The sequence below is a fragment of the Salvelinus fontinalis genome, chromosome 1 (assembly GCF_029448725.1).
Source record: "Salvelinus fontinalis isolate EN_2023a chromosome 1, ASM2944872v1, whole genome shotgun sequence".
NCBI classification, from domain to species: domain Eukaryota; kingdom Metazoa; phylum Chordata; class Actinopteri; order Salmoniformes; family Salmonidae; genus Salvelinus; species Salvelinus fontinalis.
This window is the reverse complement of record NC_074665.1, coordinates 44,462,168-44,479,400: the sequence shown is the minus strand read 5'-3', so window position 1 is coordinate 44,479,400 and position 17,233 is coordinate 44,462,168. Positions and strand designations below refer to the sequence as shown.

Sequence of the window (17,233 nt, the reverse complement as noted above, 5' to 3'; positions counted from 1 at the left end):
GGCTGACAATGTCACAAAAATTATGTGCGAGCTTCGATGGGGCCTGAAGCTATCCATTGTTATTATTCTGAACTGTCAGATAGCTATCAACAATGACAAGAAGCTGCCATGTGGGGAATCGTAGGTGGCTTGTTTCAGCTAGTTTTAGCTTGTTCTTGATACCATGTGTTGTTTTGAGATGACTGATTTCATGACAATGCAAGTATGGCAACTCTAACAATGTGTTTGAGAGACAAGAAGTGCTCATTGTGCACAAGTATTTGTATTTTCAATAAACATTGGAGAGGAAATATAGTTTACATATTCTCAACAATCTACGCCAACCCCGTCTGTTTTGCCCCATAGTTGCACACTCGTCGGTTTTGTTGCTAAACAACCAACCCGTCTACAGTATATGTGGCTATCTTGGCGGGCCCACCCGTACTTCCAACTAATTGATGCTAGAGGGCGTAATTGACCTATTCCAATTCAAATCATAGGACCATAATAAGAGACCACGTAAGCAAGTTAATGCATAAACCACATTGATATGATTGCGGTGCGAGGTGATGCAGAAGCTCGCCCCGTAGGTGTGGTGGTCTTACTGGCACTTTTACAATCGCCGAAGCATCACCCAGGTGGGTGCTACATTTCAGTAGTGGACGATCCAGCCTGATCTACGGAGGAGGAGCGTTGAACATCGAAGACAACGAGGTGCCCGATGAAGAGCTCCGGGCCCTGTCTGTCAGATGTCCCTACCTCTCTGCCTGGCTGTACCATCAATGCTCCCTCGGCTCAAGATATTACCTTTCTGAATGATCTATCACCTGAAGCTGTGGAAGACCATCGCCCAATAACTTCTAGATCCTCCTACATTTGTTGAAATAATTTTTTTTCGGTTTGTTTTGTTTTTAAAGCAACTTTGTGATTCAACGTGTAATGAAAAGTGCCAAATGAAATAAATATATTATTATTCAATATAGATATGAAACGATTATTGATGAGCAATAAGATTTAATAAACAAATATTTGCATAACCTCTCTGGGAAAGGTGGGACGCTGGCCAACATCCAGTGAAATTGAAGAGCGCCAAATTCAAATTACAGAAATAGTAATAATAAACATTCATGAAAATACAAGTGTTATACATCGGTTAAAATGTTTATAATTAATCCTCAGGTTGTCAATTATCTAAATAATCGAAGAGCGCACACACAGTCACACGCACAATCCAGTACAGCATGCTTCTCCAGTCCCCTGACCAAAAGGTCTCATTCTTCTTAATTTTTCAGAATACAAGCCTGAAACCATGTCTAAAGACTGTTGACATCTAGTGGAAGCCATAGGAACTGCAATCGGGGCCCTAACCCATTACATAGTCAATAGGCATTCAATGGAAAACCCACTCACATCAAAAAATTCCCACTTCCTGGATGGATTTTCCTCTGGTTTTTGCCTGCCATATCAGTTCTGTTATACTCACAGGCATTATTTTAACAGTTTTAGAAACTTCAGAGTGTTTTCTATCCAAATCTACCAATTATATGCATATCCTAGCTTCTGGGCCTGAGTAATAGGCAGTTTACTTTGGGCACGCTTGTCATCCAGACGTCAAAATACTGCCTCCTAGCCCAAAGAGGATAACCAAGAAAATAGGAAAACCGTTTCCAACAATGTTTTTTCCAACAAGGTAGATTGTTAGAAAGCTAAATGTCCCTCAAATCCCTGTCAAGAATTATGAGATCCAGTAAAACCAAAAAGAGGAAGGCAAAAAAGTGGTGGGTGTTACTTTAATTCTTTGTGGACATGGGTGTTGTTGACAATTCAGCCATATCTTTTCTTGAGACAAGATGCAAGGTCATGAAATTACATTAATATCCTTGAGAGTAGTAGAAACCTCACCTATTGACAAACCAATAAGAACAAGCTTTCTTCCCTTTTCTTGGTTGAACTGTTCTAGGCACCCATTCTCTCTCCTGTACACCCCTTCTTTTTAATTTCATCACCAACTGGGGGGGGGGGGTCTTGAAATTGGATGCAAAATCAGACAACAAGAATCATTATAGAAATTATGGGGACGATTTTTGCCTTTGCCTCAATTTCCTGGAAGGTATTTACTTTCTAAGGGAGATAATACAAATAGAAATTCGGGAGAAGCTTAAGAGGGAGAAACAATGTGTCATTCTCCTTTAGAAATAGAAATGGAGATATGTATTTTCTCCTCAATAGTTCCTGAAAAAAAGGGCTGCATGGTAGAGCAACAAAGTAAGGATGTAAAGCTTGCCTTATTTTCTGAAGATTGTACCACTGCAATACAGACGCATACGCATATGCATACACTTGCACACACGCACACACACACGCTATATGAATTGTGTGGCATGGAAATTAAGCTGGGCTGTGAAATAGGACATCTATCAGCTGGAGTTGAGGTGGTCTGGCCTCATTTCATGGTGGAGACTGGAGAGTGGTGGACATTTTGAGGAGCTCCGTTGGGGAGCTGTCATAAGAAGCCATTCTCCACAGTTGAAGGCCTGGGGCGTAGAGAGTGATGGGAAGATTCACGGTGTGTATGGAGGTTGTACTTTGGGTTCCAGTAGGTCATTTGTAGGTCAGAATATCAGTGTGCGTGTGTGTGACTGACTTTATACTTCTATGTACGTATGGCTATGTTAGGCAAGCAGCAGGAGTACTCTCTCTTTTCTCCCCCTCTCTCTCTCTCTCTCTCTCTCTCTCTGTCCCATCTCTCCATTCTCATTCCATCTGGCCTTTTATCTTGGTTATACCAGTCAACGTCAACCGCTCCTGAAATACATGGATTTCCATACATCAGCAATTTACATTTTGAACACCCATACGACGCATGCATGGATACACGCACACATACACACACGCTGGTTTACATAATCGGTTGGAGATGTGTACCCATCCGCTGTGCGGTCCAGTCCTCAGTGATGGCACGTGCGGAGCAAGGTTTCGGCTCTGGGGCAACTTTGCAGATTTATTTGAATCCAGTACCTTCAAAGCAAGTGTATAACTGTCAGTGTGTGTCAGTGTCGGCCTCCCCAGCCGCCGTTATTCGGGTCGACAGGGAGCCAGAGCGAAAACACACAGGCTGAATCCACACACATGTGCACGCGCGCACACACACACAACCAAACACACACTGACTAAGTCCACCCCGGCGCTCACTGACATTTATGTTTGTGTTCCCAGATCAACGAGGCTCAGGGAGAGCAGGGGAATTATTCAGCTTTATTGAAATGATGATAATGTGTTCAATTATTATGTGACTCAATGAAACACTAGCCTTGTCTGGAATCATTGTAATAGCCTTAACCAACTCTATGGCGAGTACAATAGAGTAGCTGACCAAATATGGACTGAATCTGCCTGCGTACATGCCATGATAGTCATGCCATGATAGTCAATGTTTCTTTAAGGTAATTGATCAGCTACAATGTACACACCTAGTTGTCCAGGTCTGAATCAGACTCACATTTAGGAAAGAACAACAACCGTGACAGCATGGATCTTTCTGAATTCATCGGTCTTCGATTCCTTGCATCCTACCTCCTCTAGCTTATTGGGGGCCATGAGATTTAGTTGCTGTCCCCCCCCCACACACACACACACTTCTCGACCCCTTCCTAAAAGTTTTTTTTTAAATTGACCCCAGACATGACTCGAAACCAGGGCCAGACTAACCAAATGTGACCGACCCCCCCCCCCCCCCCCCTGATTTGGTTTTATGTATAAACACTTGAAATTGTATTTTTTACATTGGATAAAAGTAGCGACTCAGAGCTAGAAAATTGTATATCATACACTGCAGTTGAGGTACAATGGGAAAGTAATTCTGCTTTGCAAGTTAATAAACTTGTAACCCCACTTTTGAGAAAATGGCCCTTGAATACTTTGGTACACCTACTAGAGAGGCCTTCTCTGTCTACAGCCATTCAGCATCGTTCACACCCTCTTAAGCCATAGTCCAACCCATCTCTCTAAGAATTCACATGTGTGCCCATGTGGTAAACAACACTGTATAAACTGTATATACACAAATAAAATCCAAGTTTATTTGTCACATGCACAGGATACAGAAGGTGTAAATGGTAGGGTGGTTACTCGCATAGTAGCAATATCAAAAACAGAAAGTGTCCATATTTTATAAATATTTTATCATTATTAGATGACGCTTACCCGACACACTTGTCTAAATTGATGGGTCATGTGAAGGAAATGCTAGAACCGCATCTAGCTAAGTGGATGGGTCACGATTGTCTAGACATGTACCCATGTTCAAGAAATACAATAGATCGCTGTAATCAACCCCAGACACACCTAGCTAATTTGATGGGTCATGTAATAATCCGGCCGAACTGGAGTCTTTTGTTTAGACATGTAGCTAGCTAGGTAGCACATGTGCTAGCTAGACTTTCAGCTCCCTCCAAAGATGTTCTATTCGGTTCAGGTCTGGAGACTGGCTAGGCCACTCCAGGACCTTGAGATGCTTCTTACGGAGCCACTCCTTAGTTGCCCTGGCTGTGTGTTTCGGGTCGTTGTCATGCTGGAAGACCCAGCCACGACCCATCTTCAATGCTCTTACTGAGGGAAGGAGGTTGTTGTCCAAGATCTCGCGATACATGGCCCCATCCATCCTCCCCTCAATACGGTGCAGTCGTCCTGTCCCCTTTGCAGAAAAGCATCCCCAAAGAATGATGTTTCCACCTCCATGCTTCACAGTTGGGATGGTGTTCTTGGGGTTGTACTCATCCTTCTTCTTCCTCCAAACACGGCGAGTGGAGTTTAGACCAAAAAGCTCTATTTTTGTCTCATCAGACCACATGACCTTCTCCCATTCCTCCTCTGGATCATCCAGATGGTCATTGGCAAACTTCAGACGGGCCCGGACATGCGCTGGCTTGAGCAGGGGGACCTTGCGTGCGCTGCAGGATTTTAATCCATGACGGCGTAGTGTGTTACTAATGGTTTTCTTTGAGACTGTGGTCCCAGCTCTCTTAAGGTCATTGACCTGGTCCTGCCGTGTAGTTCTGGGCTGATCCCTCACCTTCCTCATGATCATTGATGCCCCACGAGGTGAGATCTTGCATGGAGCCCCAGACCGAGGGTGATTGACCGTCATCTTGAACTTCTTCCATTTTCTAATAATTGCGCCAACAGTTGTTGCCTTCTCACCAAGCTGCTTGCCTATTGTCCTGTAGCCCATCCCAGCCTTGTGCAGGTCTACAATTTTATCCCTGATGTGCTTACACAGCTCTCTGGTCTTGGCCATTGTGGAGAGGTTGGAGTCTGTTTGATTGAGTGTGTGGACAGGTGTCTTGGAGAACAGGAGGGCTTCTTAAAGAAAAACAAACAGGTCTGTGAGAGCCGGAATTCTTACTGGTTGGTAGGTGATCAAATACTTATGTCATGCAATAAAATGCAAATTAATTACTTAAAAATCATACAATGTGATTTTCTGGATTTTTGTTTTAGATTCCGTCTCTCACAGTTGAAGTGTACTTATGATAAAAAATTACAGACCTCTACATGCTTTGTAAGTAGGAAAACCTGCAAAATTGGCAGTGCATCAAATACTTGTTCTCCCCACTGTATCTTTCAACTATGCTGTGATGTTTAACATACAATTTCAATCTATCTAATCGAATAGAATCCACAGATAAAGTAAGAGTAAATACTTTTACTAAGAGTATTAGTATATTAGTCTCTCCAGATCTCCCAACAGTACTACTTGTAGGGTCAATTTTAGATCTAAAGTTTACTAGCTAACAGTAAGCTTTAACTTGCAATGAAAACGACTTTCTGACTAAATGTGAAACATATATCTGAACATGTGTCACGTCCTGACCATAGAAAGCCTTTATTTTCTATGGTAGAGTAGGTCAGGGCGTGACTAGGGGGGTTAGTCTAGTTTATATTTTCTATTGGGGGTTCTAGGTTGTTTTTTCTATATTGGGTTTTTTGGTATGATTCCCAATTAGAGGTAGCTGGCAATCGTTGTCTCAAATACTTAAAACCTGTTGAGGACAGAGGGCGCTGTTTTCACTTTGGGGGAAAATCGTGCCCAATTTAAACTGCCTCGTACTCAATTCCTGCTCGTACAATATGCATATTATTATTACTATTGGATAGAAAACACTCTCTAGTTTCTAAAACCGTTTGAATTATATCTGTGAGTAAAACAGAACTCCTTTTGCAGCAAACTTCCTTACAGGAAGTGGAAAATCTGAAATCGATGCACTCTTCTAGGGGCTGCCTATTAAAGTCCTTGTTATTTATTAGTTTAGATGCACTTCATACGTCTTCCATTAGATGTCGACAAGTAGTGAGAGAAGAAATTGAGTGGATAACTTGATCTGGACTCGAATTATAGCTCTTGGCATGACGTGTCACCAGTTTCCTGTTTTCTGGAGAGCGCGAGGAGGGACCTGGATTTGCCTTCTCATAAGCTGCCGTTATGGACGACTAATATCTCCGGCTTTGATTTTATTTGATACATGTGACAATATCATCGTAAAGTATGTTTTTTCAATATAGTTTAATCAGATTATTGAAATTTTTTCGGGAGTTTTGCCGTGTTCCGTTCTCTTCCGTTTGTTGACATGGAGAGATTCGCGCCACTTGGCAAGTGTGCTTGCTAAATCGAGAGGGAAAAAGGCCGTTCTAAATCCAAACAACGATTGTTCCCGACAAAGGACCCCTTGTACAACATTCTGATGAAAGATCATCAAAAGTAGGACCCATTTTATGATGCTATTTCATATATCTGTCGAACATGTTGTGCTAGTCGTTTGCGTCCATTTTTTGGGTACTCTCTCGCTATACCTAAGCTGGATGTCGTAATGAAGTTATTTTTAGAATTCTAACACGGCGATTGCATTAAGAACTAGTGTATCTATCATTTCCTATACATACAACATGTATTTTTTAGTTATGTTTATGAATAGTCATTTGGTCAGAATATGTGTGTCAGAAAAAGTGTCAGAAAAATATCCGGACGTTGTGGGAAAAAGTAGCTACGTTAGCACAATGTATAACCACTGATTTCAGCTCTAAATATGCACATTTTCGAACAAAACATAAGTGTATGTATAACCTGATGTTATAGGACTGTCATCTGATGAAGCTTATCAAGGTTAATCAAAAATTAAATATCTTTTGCTGGTTTGTCACGATCGCTAACTTTTACTACTGGGGAATGGCTTGTGTTTCTGGCTATTGTGGTAAGCTAATATAACGCTATATTGTGTTTTCGCTGTAAAACACTTAAGAAATCGGAATTATTGGCTGGAATCACAAGATGCCTGTCTTTCATTTGCTGTACACCATGTATTTTTCAGAAATGTTTTATGATGAGTATTTAGGTATTTGACGTTGGTGTCTGTAATTATTATGGCTGCTTTCGGTGCAATTTCTGATTGTAGCTGCAATGTAAACTATGATTTATACCTGAAATATGCAAATTTTTCGAACAAAACATAGATTTATTGAATAACATGTTATGAGACTGCCATCTGATGAAGTTGTTTGTTGGTTAGTTTGGTTGGTTCTTGGTTAGTTAGGTTGGTTTTGTGCAAGCTACCTGTGCTGTGAAAAATGTCTGTCCTTTTTTGTATTTGGTGGTGAGCTAACATAAATATACGTGCTGTTTTCGCTGTAAAACATTTTAAAAATCGGACATGTTGGCTGGATTCACAAGATGTGTACCTTTCATTTGCTGTATTGGACTTGTTAATGTGTGAAAGTTAAATATTTCAAAAAAATATTTTTTGAATTTCGCGCTCTGCCTTTTCAGTGGAATGTGGGAGGAGTTCCGCTGGCGGAACACCAGAGTCAGACAGGTTAAGTAGCATTTTTTCCACCTGTGGGTTATGGGATATTGTTTCTGTGTAGTTGCCTGTTTAGCACTGCATTGTCATCACGGTTCATTTGTTCTTTATTTTGTTTTTTGTATTTGCTTAAGTTTCACTTTCATTAAAATTATGTGGAACTCAACGTACGCTGCGCCTTGGTCCGATCATTACTACGAACATCGTGACAACATGTAGTTAGACTCTTACCGTATACATGGATGAATGCTTCACGGCAGACTGGAACCATTTAACTCAGTTTTGTTTGTAGCTACGTCTTGTTTTGCCAGCATTGTGTCAAGTCACTCCGGTTTACACTGACCGTGGCATGTGCAGAAACTAACCCATCAAATCAAATCAAATTTATTTATATAGCCCTTACATCAGCTGATATCTCAAAGTGCTGTACAGAAACCCAGGCTAAAACCCCAAACAGCAAGCAATGCAGGTGTAGAAGCACGGTGGCTAGGAAAAACTCCCTAGAAAGGCCAAAACCTTGGAAGAAACCTAGAGGTACCAGGCTATGAGGGGTGGGCAGTCCTCTTCTGGCTGTGCCGGGTGGAGATTATAACAGAACATGGCCAAGATCTGGATGAACCCATCACTTTTTCCAACTGATCTGTTCATAGCGCCTGCTAAATTCAGGTCATCGACGTTGTTGAGAAAAGCAGCAAAACTTTTGTAGTTCTCGATGGCTAACGTTATATCTTTAAAAAAACGGCACGATAGAGAGGACATATCAACACATACTGAACAGCTAACGTTATAGACAGAATCATGCTACTTGGCAGACCAATCCAAATTCATGTCTCGGCGTGTCCAGCCCATCCATTATCTTAGCTAATCATGGCTAGCAGGGAGGTTTCTGTGTTTTTCCGTGGCTAAAGCAACTAGGCTCGTAATTTAACCATTTTATTTGTATTTATGGATGGAATACAAGTTTGTTATTAAGGCACATGAAAGTTCACATGTTCCAGAAGGCATTTCTTAAAAAAACACGTTTTTTTTTTTTTATAATTATGTTTACGTTCAAATGACGCTCCTGTGAAGTAGTGACGTGCGACATACGCCTAGTTTCCTGAAACTAGTCACAAATGTGGGTTTCTGGGCAAGAACCTTTTAGAGGCCCCCACTCTTGGTGACCTAGACAAAATTCTCTTAATTTCCTGCAATTCTACATGATGCGGAGAGACCTTTTTTTAAAGTTTTGTATTTCTACCCATTTTGCCATGGCTTATGTGTAGGGTTGCCAAATTCCCTGAACTTTCAATAAATTCCTCGGTTTTCCCGAAAATCCGGTTGAAGGTTTCCCGGAATCAGGAGGGAATAAGCAGGAAATCTGGAATCCTCCAATCAGGATTTCTGGAAAATCTGGGAATTTATGAAAAGTTCCCTTAATTTTGCAACCCTACTTACAGTATGTGTGTTCATAAACTGTCTGAGTGACTCAAACATTATAACAAAATCAATGGGGTCCCTTGGAGTTTATGCTTGAAATAATCTCTATTCATGCTTTATGGATAGGTCTGTCGGTAATTGACATAACAAGAGGAAAACTCCTGATGCACTACCCGATTTTGAAATTGCACCCTGTGTTTTGTGAACAGTAAGACTGTTTAAAAAAAAATTATAATAATAATTAACAGCGCGTAGTCCGCGTATAGTGCGAGCCAGCCCTGGAGATAGGATGGGATGAATTGTGGATAGATGAAATAAAGAGTCTATGAGAGACTTAATAGCTCAAAAATATATATATGAATTAATTAAAATATATATATTAATTAATTATAATTAATTATAAAATAAAATAAATTTTGAACCTCTTGTAAAAATACTAAACAGCCTTAGTACAACCTGTCACGCTGTTCCCTGGTAGGCCATCATTGTAAAGTAAGAATGTCACGATCGTCATAATAAGTGGGTGAGAGAGAGGACCAAGGCGCAGCGGGAAATGAAGACATCTTCTTTTATTGGAGATGAAGACAAAACGAACACTATACATAAACAGAAACGAAACAACAAACGACCGTGAAGCTACAAACGTTAGTGCACAGACAAGCAACAAACGTTCAACATAGACAATTACCCACAAATGCATGATGCCCATGGCTGCCTTAAATATGGCTCCCAATCAGAGACAAATGAAAGACATCTGTCTCTGATTGAGAACCACTCAGGCAGCCATAGACATACCTAGACACATTCACTCAACCATAGACATACCTAGAAACATTCACTCAACACAAACTCATACACTACACCCAACACCCCCTTTACCATATAACCACCCAAAATGACAAAACACAAACATTCCCCATGTCACACCCTGACCTAACTAAAATAATAAAGAAAACAAAGAATACTAAGGCCAGGGCGTGACAAAGAACTTGTTCTTAACTGACTTGCCTAGTTAGATAAATAAAACAGTCTTATTCTAAAATGGATTAAATATGATTTTTTCTCATCAATACCCCATAATGACAAAGCAAATTTTTGCAAATGTATTTAAAAAAAACTAACAAGTAACATATTTACTTAAGTATTCAGACCCTTTGAGCTCAGGTGTAGCCTGTTTCCACTGACCATCCTTGACATGTTTCTACAACTTGATTGGAGTCCACCTGTGGTAAATTCAATTGATTGGACATGATTTGGAAAGGCACACACCTGTCTATATAACTTATTAGGGATAGACCCCTTTTTTCAATAAAACAGTCTTATTCTAAAATTGATTAAATAGTTGTTTTTTCTCATTCATACCCATAATGACAAAGCAAAAACAGGTTTTTTGAAATTTTTGCAAATGTATTAAAGGAACACAAATAACATATTTACTTAAGTATTCAGACCCTTTGAGCTCAGGTGCAGCTTGTTTCCATTGATCATCTTTGACATGTTTCTACAACTTGATTGGAGTCCACCTATGGTAAATTCAATTGATTGGACATGATTTGGAAAGGCACATACCTGTCTATATAAGGTCCCACAGTTGACAGTTCATGTCAGAGCAAAAACCAAGCCATGAGGTCGAAGGAATTGTCCGTAGAGCTCCGAGACAGGATTGTGTCGAGGCCCAGATCCCCAAGAATACAGTGGACTCCATCATTCTTAAATGGAAGAATTTTGGAACCACCAAGACTCTTCCTAGAGCTGGCCGCCCAGCAAAACTGAGCAATCAGGGGAGAAGGGCCTTGGTCAGGGAGGTGACCAAGAACCCGTCACTCTGACAGAGCTCCAGAGTTCCTCTGTGGAGATGGGACAACCTTCCAGAAGGACAATCATCTCTGTAGCACTCCACCAATCAGGCCATTAGGGTAGAGTGGCCTGACGAAAGCCACTCCTCAGTAAAAGGCACATGACAGCCTGATTGGAGTTTGCCAAAAGGCACCTAAATGACTCTCAGACCATGAGAAACAAGATTATCTGGTCTGATGAAACCAAGATTGAACTGAATGCCAAGCTTCACGTCTGGAGGAAACCTGGCAGCGGCAGGGACTGCGAGACTAGTCAGGATTGAGGGAAAGATGAACAGAGCAAAGTACAGAGAGATCCTTCATGAAAATCTGCTCCAGAGAGTTCAGGACCTCAGACTGGCACGAAGGTTCACCTTCCAACAGGACAATGACTCTGAGCACACACCCAAAACAATGCAGGAGTGGCTTCGGGTAAATGTAAGTATCTGAATGACCTTGAGTGGCCCAGCCAGAGCCCGGACTTGAACCTGATCGAACATCTCTTGGAGAGACCTGAACATAGCTGTGCAGCAACGCTCCCCATCCAACCTGACAGAGCTTGATAGGATCTGCTGAAAAGAATTGGAGAAACTCCCCAAATACAGGTGTGCCAAGCTTGTAGCGTCATATCCAAGAATACTTATTTTTTTACATTTAAAATGTAACCTTTATTTAACTAAGCAAGTCAGTTAAGAACAAATTCTTATTTACAATTTTTTTATTTTATTTTACCGTTATTTTACCAGGTAAGTTGACTGAGAACACGTTCTCATTTGCAGCAACGACCTGGGGAATAGTTACAGGGGAGAGGAGGGGGATGAATGAGCCAATTGTAAAGTGGGGATTATTAGGTGACCATGATGGTTTGAGGGCCAGATTGGGAATTTAGCCAGGACACCGGGGTTAACACCCCTACTCTTACGATAAGTGCCATGGGATCTTTAATGACCTCAGAGAGTCAGGACACCCGTTTAACGTCCCATCCAAAAGACGGCACCCTACACAGGGCAGTGTTCCCAATCACTGCCCTGGGGCATTGGGATATTTTTTAGACCAGAGGAAAGAGTGCCTCCTACTGGCCCTCCAACACCACTTCCAGCAGCATCTGGTCTCCCATCCAGGACCTGACCAGGACCAACCCTGCTTAGCTTCAGAAGCAAGCCAGTAGTGGTATGCAGGGTGGTATGCTGCTGGCAAAGTGTACCGGCACAATGACGGCCTCTCCCGGCCAAACCCGGACGACGCTGGGCCAATTGTGCGGTGCCCTATGGGACTCACAATCACGGCCAGATGTGATACAGCCTGGATTTGAACCAGGGACTGTAGTGATGCCTTTTGCACTAAGATGCAGTGCCTTAGACTGCTGTGCCACTTGGGAGATTTGAGGCCGTAGTCACTGCCAAAGGTGCTTCAACAAAGTACGGAGTAAAGTGTCTGAATACTTATGTATATGTATTAATTCAGTTTATTTTTATTTTTATAAATGATCAGAAATGTCTAAAAACCTGTTTTTGCTTTGTCATTATGAGGTATTGTGTGTAGATTGATGAGGGGAAAACAACATTTAACCTTTTATGGTTGCAGGGCGGTGCCGGTACACTTATGACAACAGCCCGTCCAAGTGCAGGGCGCGAAATTCAAAAGATATTTTTTTGAAATATTTAACTTTCACACATTAACAAGTCCAATACAGCAAATGAAAGATCCACATCTTGTGAATCCAGCCAACATGTCCGATTTTTAAAATGTTTTACAGCGAAAACACCACGTATATTTATGTTAGCTCACCACCAAATACAAAAAAGACATTTTTCACAGCACAGGTAGCTTGCACAAAACCAACCTAACTAACCAAGAACCAACCAAACTAACCAAGTAACAACTTCATCAGATGACAGTCTTATAACAAGTTATACAATAAATCTATGTTTTGTTCGAAAAATGTGCATATTTGAGGTATAATTCATAGTTTTACATTGCAGCTACAATCGGAAATAGCACCAAAGCAGTTAGAACAATTACAGAGACCAAATTGAAATACCTAAATACTCATCATAAAACATTTATGAAAATACATGGTGTACAGCCAATTAAAGACATACATCTTGTGAATCCAGCCAATATTTCCAATTCTTTAAGTGTTTTCCCCCCCGAAAACACAATATAGCATTATATTAGCTTACTACAATAGCCAACCACACAACAGCATTGATTCGTTAGGCACGTTAGCGATAGCGAATAAACCAGCAAAAGATATACATTTTTTCACTAACCTTCACAAACTTCATCAGATGACAGTCCTATAACATCATATTACACAATACATATATGGTTTGTGCATATTTAGCGGCACAAATCGTGGTTATACATTGGGAAAACTTAGCATCTTTTTCCCAGAATGTCCGGATATATTTCTGACACTCACCTATTCTAATCAAATAACTATTCATAGACTTTACTAAAAAATACATGTTGGACAGCAAATTAAAGATAGCTTAGTTCTTAATGCAATCGCCGTGTTAGAATTCTAAAAATAACTTCATTACGACATGCAGCTTACGTTATGGCGAGAGAGCGCCCAAAATCTGGGCGCAAACTAATAGTACACATGTTCGACAGATATATGAAATAATATCATAAATGGGTCCTACTTTTGATGATCTTCCCTCAGAATGTTGTACAAGGGGTCCTTCGTCCAGAACAATCGTTGTTTGGTTTTAGAACGGCCTTTTCCCCTCTCGATTTAGCAAGCAAAACTTGCCAAGTGGCGCAAAGCTCTCCATCGTCAACAAACTCAGAGAACGGACCACGCCAAAACTCCCGAAATTTCAATAATCTGATTAAACTATATTGAAAAAACATACTTTGCGATAATATTGTCACATTTATCAAATAAAATCAAAGCCGGAGCTATTAGCCGTCTATATCAACAGCTTTTCAGAAGCCAATCCGGAAGTCCTTTCCGCGTCTTCCTGAGCAAAGGAAATTGGTGTCACGTCATGCCAAGAGCTCTTATTCGACCTCAGATCAAGATATACACTCCATTTCTTCTCTCACTGCCTATTGACATCTAGTGGAAGGCGTATGAAGTGCATGTATACTAATACATATCAAGCAAATTAATAGGGATGCCCTGGAACAGAGCATCGATTTCAGATTTTCCACTTCCTGTCAGGAAGTTTGCTGCAAAATGAGTTCTGTTTTACTCACAAATATAATTCAAACGGTTTTAGAAACTAGAGAGTGTTTTCTATCCAATAGTAATAATAATATGCATATTGTATGAGCAAGAATTGAGTACGAGGCCGTTTGAAATGGGCACCTTTCATCCAAGCTACTCAATACTGCCCCTTGCAGCCCAAACAGGTTAAAGGTCTTACTCACATCGGCTGTGGAGAGCGTGATCACACAGTCTTCCGGAACAGCTGGTGCTCTCATGCATGTTTCAGTGTTATTTGCCTCGAAGCGAGCATAGAAGTAGTTTAGCTCGTCTGGTAGGCTCGTGTCACTCGGCAGCTCTTGGCTGTGCTTCCCTTTGTAATGGTTTGGCAAGCCCTGCCACATCCGACGAGCGTTGGAGCCGGTGTAGTACGATTCGATCTTAGTCCTGTATTGATGCTTTGCCTGTTTGATGGTTCGTCGGAGGGCATAGTGCGATTTCTTATAAGCTTCCGGGTTAGCGTTCCGCTCCTTGAAAGTGGCAGCTCTAGCCTTTAGCTCAGTGCGGATGTTGCCTGTAATCCATGGCTTCTGTTTGGGGTATGTACAGTGTGGGGACGACGTCATTGATGCACTTATTGATGAAGCCAAATACTCATGTGGTGTACTCCTCAATGCCATCGGAGGAATCCCGGAACATATTCCAGTCTGTGCTAGCAAAACAGTCCTGTAGCTTAGCATCTGCTTCATCTGACCACTTTTTTATTGATCGAGTCACTGATGCTTCCTGCTTTAATTTTTGCTTGTAAGCAGGAATCAGGAGGATAGAATTATGGTCAGATTTGCCAAATGGAGGGTGATGGAGAGCTTTGAATGCGTCTCTGTGTGTGGAGTAAAGGTGGTCCAGAGTTTTTTTCCCTTTGGTTGCACATTTAACATGCTGATAGAAATTTGGTAAGACGGATTTAGGTTTCCCTGCATTAAAGTCCCCCGGCTACTAGGAGCGCCGCCTCTGGGTGAGTGTTTTCCTGTTTGCTTATGGCGGAATACAGCTCATTCAGTGCCTGTCTTAGTGCCAGCATCAGTCTGTGGTGGTATGTAGACAGCTACGAAAAATACAGATTAAAACTCTCTCGGTAGATAGTGTAGTCTACAGCTTATCATGAGATACCTCAGGCGAATAAAACCTCGAGACTTCCTTAGATACCATGCACCAGCTGTTATTTACAAAAATACATACTCCGCCGCCCCTTGTCTTACCAGACGCCGCTGTTCTATCCTGCCAAGACAGCATATAACCAGCCAGCTGCATGCTGATAATGTCGTCGTTCAGCCAAGACTCTGTGAAGCATAAGATATTACAGTTTTGAATGTCCCGTTTGTAGTTTAGTCTTCCGCGTACGTCATCGATTTTATTTTCCAAAGATTGCACGTTTGCTAGCAGAATGGAAGGAAGTCAAGGGGTTTGAGTAGTTTCTGAATGCACTGTATGTATCGTACCTTTATTGCACAGTCAGACATTCCAAACCTTTTTTTCTGCTTCAACAACGTGAAAATTATTATTATTTTATTTTTTAAATCAACCCTGTAAAATGCTCTTTAATACCACTTTGCGTTATTTCCAAACAGATGCATCGGCATTGTGGAGAGGGTTCAGACGCAGTGTGTTTTTAAAAGCCATTGTAAATAGACTGATGTTTCTGCTATCTGGCAGGGACTATGCAGGTGTGAATAACGAAAGAAAAACAGAATAGTTTTGAGAGCCAGTTGGATGGCAAGACCGAGAGAGAAAGAAGACAGAGGGGTGAAGGGGGTTAAGAGGAAACAGTTGGTGCTGGCCAACACCAACTCATCTCCCACTCTTTTTCTCTCTTTCCCTCCCACTCCCTTCCTCTCCCCCTTGTCTCCACTCCTCTCTCTCTCTCTCTCCTCACTCTTTATTCTCCCGCTTTCTCTCTCTCCCTCTCCCCCTAATCTCTGTTCCTTTCTCTCTGTCTCTCCCTCTCCCCCTGGCACACTGATCAGTGTAGCATGAAGCTTTTAATTGAGGCGCATGTGTATCATTCCTGTGAGCTGCGGCAGATTGGATTAGCAGAGCGATGTGTCATTGAGTTGACTGACAAAAGACTACCACTGCACAGAGGGAAGTAGAGTGAGAGAGTCAGGCGCAGAAGAGTGGGAGAGAAATAGGCTGCTCTTTTAGGTGGGTTTCTTTTGGAGAACGTTAGGGAACATTGTGGCAATATTTACCAGGAATCTGTAGCTTCAAAGGGATAGGAGTTTAAAAAAACGAATCACAGTACCCGGGCACCATGCTTCTAGGTAAGTGATGTTTACTTAGTGGATGTCTGAGAAAAGTGTTGAAGTGCGCTAGCAAACTTGTCATTTAATTTGTCTCGTAGGTTTCTTGATAGTCTGTAAAAACAGTGATTGTCAGTACTGTACACATGTTGTGTTGCATTATTGAATATTGTTAGCCTATTTGAAATAGCATTCATCTTACCGTCGGTTGTCATTTGTGACAGACACAGGGAATTTGTGTAGTATAGTTATCCCTGTCACTGTCAAGTGTCAATTTTCAACGGTAGAAATCAGTGTCTGCAGGAAAAAAACACTCAAGAGTAAAGCATCCTTGTTTTTCCCCGATTTGACCCTTTGAGAAGAACAAAAAAAATGAACACTTGTGTTGTCGTTTCAAAGGGAAGGACAGAATTAATATCGCTGACCATATTGTTACAGACAATTATTGTGATCTCTGTGGTCCTGATTAGCTGATCTAGGCTAATTGTAGCCAATTGATGATACACTAGTGTTTTTTCTGGTAATATACAAAAAAAAGTAAAAAAACGAATGATCAAAATGTATTAAATATTTATTTATTTTTATGTACCATCTCATATATATATATATATATATATATATATATATATATATATATATATATATATATATATGTACTTCGCCTTCAGAAAGTATTCACACCCCTTT

The 17,233-nt window shown here is 41.1% G+C and overlaps 1 protein-coding gene across 5 annotated transcripts in view; it reads left to right on the top strand.

Moving 5' to 3' along the window:
* LOC129855224 (zinc finger protein 385C-like) overlaps positions 1-17,233 on the top strand; it is a 139,520-nt gene that overhangs the window by 73,551 nt on the left and 48,736 nt on the right. The window contains exon 1 of one of the 5 annotated variants that reach the window (XM_055922680.1): positions 16,024-16,567. The exons of the other annotated variants lie outside the window; for them this stretch is intronic. Within the exon in view, the coding sequence (XP_055778655.1) occupies positions 16,558-16,567 (10 nt within the window). The 5' untranslated portion in view covers positions 16,024-16,557. Of the gene's footprint in view, positions 1-16,023; positions 16,568-17,233 lie in introns of those variants that run through there. 5 annotated transcript variants of the gene reach the window in all.